We start from the raw sequence: 6277 nt of genomic DNA, 5'->3' as shown, positions 1-6277 counted from the left end.
AAGACACTAGATATTCAAACCAATAAATAATGTGTTAATTAATATGATAGTCACATGCAATTATAATAAATTTAATTATCTCTCTCAATATTATAATCATACTATTTATTTTCATCTCTTTCTCAACTGAAGCTTTTTAATATTGTGTGGTATATATTCACATACCTTAATTAATTTTGCTAAAGACATTTGTTAAAATTTTAAATATAAACAATTTATATTGTAAAGATGAAAACATTGATATTTTTTTGGGTGACTAAACATTGATACTTTTAACCAAGATTTTGAAAACTGAATCCATTGTCCAACCGTTCTAGTTACTAGTTTATTAATTTATTTATTTAACTAGTTTGACTGTAGTTCAATCGAAAAAACTATTTTATAATAAAATATAAATAAATACACTAAAATATAATTATAATTTAATATAATTTTTAAAATATTATCCAAATTAAAAGTATTGCATAAACCACAATGTTATGATCTCGTTCAAATACAAATTTAAAAGTCAAATAACAAATAAAACCAACCAAACATAAAATACCAACATCCAAATTTATCATAAATCATCAAAAGCCGCCATAACTTACTGCAGATTTGAAGCAACAGGATTCAAAGCCGAATTATTCTCTGCATTATTATTCTTAGGTATTTTTTTATTGATACTCTCATCCATCCCTAAAAATTACCAACAATCCAATAACAATACAATCCAATTACAATATCACAGCAACCCGTCCCAACCCAATAATCTCAACAGACAACCGTCAAAATTATTCAACAATTAATCAATGCTTCAACATCAAAGTTTAGCACCCAACAACTAATCAATACTTTAACAATTAATCAATATTCAATGCTTCAACAGAAAAGTTTAGAACCCAATAATTAATCAATACTTCAACAATTAATCAATAATCAATGCTTCAACAGTAAAGTTAACTAATAATAATTAATCAATTATTCAACAATTATTATTACAAAGAAAAAAATTAATACCTAGAAAAGCTGGAAGCCTAGAAAAAAGCAGATCTGGCGGAGATAATGGCTAACAAGAGGCAAGACAGTGGCTGATGGGATGGAAGTGTGGAACAGAGCTGGCGCCGGCGGAAAGTGGCTGTGCGACGAAAAGTGGCGTTGGCGCTGGTATCGATTTTCAAGATCAAACAGAGCTGGTTGCGCAATGGAAAGTGGCTGCGTAAACAAAGCTAGCTGACGTTGGCTGGACAAAAATTGCAACGGCGGCAATGACTGAACGGAAGTTGTGCTGGAAGCTCGAGGTCCAATCGTCTAGGTGAGTACTGCTTAGTGTTCTGCTTCTGCTTGTTGTGGAGACTAAAGAGGAGAAGGATAATAGTTAGGAAATTTAGGGAGTTAGGGTAATAGGGTTCAGCAACCAAAACGCAACCGTTTTTGACACAGTTCAAAAATTGACCGAATTACAGTTCGATTCAATCGACTAATTCGACAGTTCAACGCTGGTTTCTTAATTTAGTGATTTTAACTTCTATTCAAACCGTATTTAACAACAGTATATGAGTCAATCGATTTAACCAATCAGTTCGAATCGATTTTCAAAACCTTACTTCTAACCGTACTAACAAATACTTTAGCAAACCTACCTGCTAATAAAAATATTAGACGTACAAACACAAATATTTTATAACACAAGAGTAAAAATGTTATTTGATATATATATTTCTTTCCTTCCCATATCTACCCAAACAAACAAAGAAAATTGGTTCTTCTTTCTTTTAATTTTCCTCCCTTTTTTTCAGGGCAAAAAACCATATTAAGCCACATGCAGAAAAGTTTAACCAAAATACGCCAAACAGAAATTTGTTTCAGCAATAAGCCAAGAGGCATTTTTATATAAATCGAACCACCAAGGTTCGAACTCTATTAGCAAGTAATTCGAACCATCTTGGTTCGAACTACTACTGGAAAAATTTGAATAATTCGAACCGGTTAGGTTCGAACCAGGAGAGCATGTAATTCGAACCGGGTTGGTTCGAATTATGGGGAGAGAGGTTGATTGTAGTAATTCGAACCAGCCTGGTTCGAATTACATGTATCATGGTTCGAACCAGGTTAGTTCGAATTAGTAGGAATCAGAGCTCTATATAAACGCTGTAAACGTGATTTGCTCTCATTAGAGGACGTAAGATGGCTAGTGAGGAGGAGAGTTTTGCTGTTTTGGTACACCACAGAGGATCCATCAAGAGGAAAACTCGGTCCGGAGTGAAGTTCACAGATAAGAATCCTCTCTATATTGTGGTGAATCGAACGACAAGCTATGATGACCTGGTTAGAGCTGTGCTGATGAAACTTGGCCTGGAAGGTGCGAAGCGGATTAAGAAGTTTTTCTATCGCATTCCAGTCACGATCCTGCACGATACGGTGAAGTATGATTGTCTGACGATTGGTAGTGATGAGGACCTCCAAGTCATGTTTCTTTGTCGGAGGCAGTTTCCGGAGGTCCGCACACCAGAGTTGCTGGCAAAGCTGGTTGATGTGGTATCCAGCTCAGGGGGTTCGAACCGGAATACCGCCAATGTAGCCACGGCAGCTGGCTCCAGTTTGATGGCTGCTGTGGCTTCTTCCTCCGTCCCAGTTTACGAGCCAGTGGCCCAACTTGTCGCCTCTCCGTCATTTGCTGTTGATTTGAATGACGGCGTCCGCGACGAGGTAGGATCCTTTGATGTTCTGCCAAACGCTTTACACGGCGTTCCACCGGTTGGCGTCGGAGACGGAGAATTGGGTGATCCTGATGAGGACGACGTTGAGCCCGAAACGATTGAGGATGATAGCGGGGACGAGGTTCAAGCGGCTGGGCCTGCTTTGGCTGGCGGTGGTTCTAGCTCTGGCACACAGCAGTATCCACCATATTTTTCTTCGCTGGACCTGGACGCCATGACGCATGAGGGTGCGCTAGGTCACCCTGTTGGATTCGGAGCTAGAGATGCGGAAGGGAATGCTGGTCTCACAGAGTTCCAGGTTGGTCAGCAATTCCAGGATAAAGATGAGGCCCTGTTAAGTGTGAAGACTTACAGCATCCGGCGAGGGGTACAGTACAAGGTGGTGGAGTCCGATCACCGCCGGTATGTGGGCAAGTGTTCCGAGTTCGGGAATGGGTGCACATGGTTGATTCGACTCAGTCTCCGGAAGCGCAAGGGCATTTGGGAGGTCAAACGGTACAATGGCCCTCACACTTGCCTGGCCACATCCATATCAAGTGATCACAGAAGTTTGGATCATTCTGTGATTTCGGCGTTCATTATGCCAATGGTTAGGGCTGACGCATCGGTTAGCATCAAGGTGCTCCTGAACGCCACGGCAGCGCATTTTGGTTTTAGGCCGACTTACAGGAGGGTTTGGATGGCGAAGCAGAAGGCCGTTGGCCTCATCTACGGTGACTGGGATGAGTCATACAGCGAGATACCTAGGTGGGTGTTGGGTGTCCAACTGACGATGCCTGGTACTGTTGCGGTCCTCAGGACGAGCCCGGTTCTAGTTGGAGGACAGGTGGACGAGTCTCAAGCTTATTTCCACAGACTTTCCCTCCGTGCATCGAGGCATTCCGGCATTGCAAGCCGCTAGTCAGCATTGACGGCACACATCTATATGGTAAGTATGGGGGAACGTTGCTCATTGCGATTGCACAGGACGGGAACTCCAACATTCTACCTGTCGCATTCGCACTAGTAGAGGGTGAGAATGCGGAGTCCTGGACATTCTTTCTCTCGCACCTTCGACAGCACGTGACCCCGCAGCCCGGTCTGCTGGTTATATCGGACAGGCACAACGGCATCAAGTCTGCGCTTGAGGCCCCGGACGGAGGTTGGTTACCACTCTGTGTTTTCTGTGTTTACATTATGCAATAGAGTATTAACATACACGCAATTCTGTAAGTCATATTGAAAAAGAATAGGCCCAGTATAGTACCTCGACGCCAACGGCCAGCTGAACGTCTCATATCCTGCAGGCCTAAACTGAGGAAACTGCCAAAAGATCCAAGACTGCAGTAGCTGGAGCGGGCCCGCTAACTTCACAACATGTCTGTTTGCCACTCTGCACATGCACCGGTACAACCAGGCCAGTGCTGCCGAACCCCAGCTGTACGTACCCAGCTCCTCCAGCCTTGCTACATATGGAAGCCATCTAATGTGAATCCGGTTGCCAGACTTGTCCGCAAACAGCTGCGTGCCCAGCAACATCATGATGTACGCACGGACATATCGGCGAACAGTGTCATCATCTGCATCCTCAGGGCACTCACCAAAGGTCATTTCCGTACTAACCTCGTCGTTGATGACCCCGGCTATATGAGCGACTCCGTCCAACCGATATAACCGTGCCGGATCGTCCCCCATCAGCAGAGTAGTCCGTTCAGGTCTTCCTCGGAGAGAATCTAGGTCGTTTTCTCTGAGATTTTGTGGGGTAGGAGGGAGGGATAATGGTTCGAATGAGGGTGATTCGAACTCCTTATATAGTCGAATCACACCTAATTCGAACCAGCCTGGTTCGAATTATGAAGGAGTGCACTAGGAGTAATTCGAACCGGCCTGGTTCGAATTACATGGAATCGAATACAAAGCATAATTCGAACCACCCTGGTTCGAATTATGTATGAGAGAAGTTCGAACCTTAGTGGTTCGAATTATGTATGGGAGAAGTTCGAACCTTGGTGGTTCGAATTATTCAAAAACGTAGAACACTAAATCGAACCATGTTGGTTCGAATTATGAAGGAGTGCAATTCGAACCAGTTATATTAAAATACACTTTGGCTCATTGCTGAAACGAAATTGAATTTGGCGCATTTTGGTTACAAGATTCTTGCTTTGGCTCAATATGGTTTTTTGCCCTTTTTTTCATCCAAAATACTTATGAAAATTAAGATTCCATGCGGTTTTCTTCCTCTATTGTTTTTCTTTCCCGTTGTGAAACAAAGCCTAAAGAAATGGCCGGAGACATGGCCATTATTCCCATTAACAGCATTTTTTTATAGTGGATGCCGCATTTGGCCTGTTTAGTAGAGATTTTAAAAAAATATATATATTTTAAAAATGAATAAAACAAAAGAACTCCACTAAGTGATGGTGTGTGATGAAATTGAAGTTGACTAGAGTTAGTGAGTTTATTATTAAGATCCCGAGGTTATAACTTGATATTGCAAATAAAAGCCAAAGAGAAAAGACAATAATGTGGGGACCAAAGAACACTTTCACTGGGAAAATGCTCTTTGTTGCATCGTCTTGTTTTCAACTTGATGTTATCCTAATAAGTAACAAGCCTTTGATTTTTTGCCATTGGAATTGGAATAACACCAACTTCTAGTACCAATTGTCATTTTTTTCTTTCTTTCATCCTTTTGGTTACATATGGGATTTGATTCGAATCAAGAACATTATATTAGCTAGGGTGAGAATACTCGAAAAAGAAAATTAAGCGCGGTGATTGGTAGAGTGAAAAGATTAAACTATTAAAGATTAATTAATTAATGTTGGATTTATAATTTTTATTGTAGGATTTCTTGCAATATACATAATTATAGGACAATTGCATCCGAAATGTGTTTGAGATATGAAAAAAGTTATTTTGAAATATGTGTATTAAAATTGTATTTGAGGCTATTTAACTTTAAAAGTTAGCTCATTAAATAAAAGATGTATCACATTTATAAATTTTTTAAAAATTTTATTCTTAAAAGATGTAAAACTTGTAAATTGTAATACTATCTATTCTACTATATTATATAAATTGTCCCCAATCTTATATCAAATGCTAAGACTCTTAAATGATTATAATCATTTAAGACTCATATATTATTACCGTTAAATTTTCATAATTACATATAATAATAATGATGATGTCTTGATGGAAGCATAACGGAGGCTCATTTTTTTTTTATATTAGGTAATTGTTGGTGTAATATCTCGTTATTGAATGTTATGGTGTTTTATAAGGTTTTGAGAGTAAACAATTCGGAGGAGACGGATTACTTTAGGCAAATTTTTTTTTAAATATAAAAACACAATACAAAAAATGTGTATTGCCACGTGTTGACCATGCAATCATTTTATGAGAGGCGGATTATCAGAAACAATACAAGAGAGACGAATTCTTGTTCCATCAGAATGCGTCCCCAATTTTTTGTTAAATACCATTTATAGATATTTTCAAGTAAAACTCCATCTTTTAAACAATAATAAAATAAAAAATTCCGCATATCGAACACGTTTTTATCAGTGTTTGATTTAAAAGCTTTTTCCCAC

General features: G+C 39.4%; 1 protein-coding gene across 1 annotated transcript; it reads left to right on the top strand.

Annotated features, from left to right (window-relative positions):
* Positions 2167-3600, top strand: LOC107644765. Its single transcript, XM_016348696.1, has 3 exons — positions 2167-2307; positions 2407-2997; positions 3169-3600. Exons 1-3 carry the CDS (start codon positions 2167-2169, stop codon positions 3598-3600), a joined length of 1164 nt encoding a protein of 387 aa, XP_016204182.1.

Source organism: Arachis ipaensis, chromosome B01, assembly GCF_000816755.2.
Source record: "Arachis ipaensis cultivar K30076 chromosome B01, Araip1.1, whole genome shotgun sequence".
NCBI lineage: Eukaryota > Viridiplantae > Streptophyta > Magnoliopsida > Fabales > Fabaceae > Arachis > Arachis ipaensis.
Note: the sequence above shows the minus strand (reverse complement) of the source record. Positions and strands in the feature narration are given on the sequence as shown.

Coding starts and splice junctions, on each gene's coding strand:
- LOC107644765 (XM_016348696.1), top strand. CDS start 2,167: ATGGCTAGTGAGGAGGAGAGTTTTGCTGTTTTGGTACACCACAGAGGA. Junction 2,308..2,406: donor CGACAAGCTATGATGACCTG/GTTAGAGCTGTG, acceptor GATACGGTGAAG/TATGATTGTCTGACGATTGG. Junction 2,998..3,168: donor CTGGTCTCACAGAGTTCCAG/GTTGGTCAGCAA, acceptor AGTCTCCGGAAG/CGCAAGGGCATTTGGGAGGT.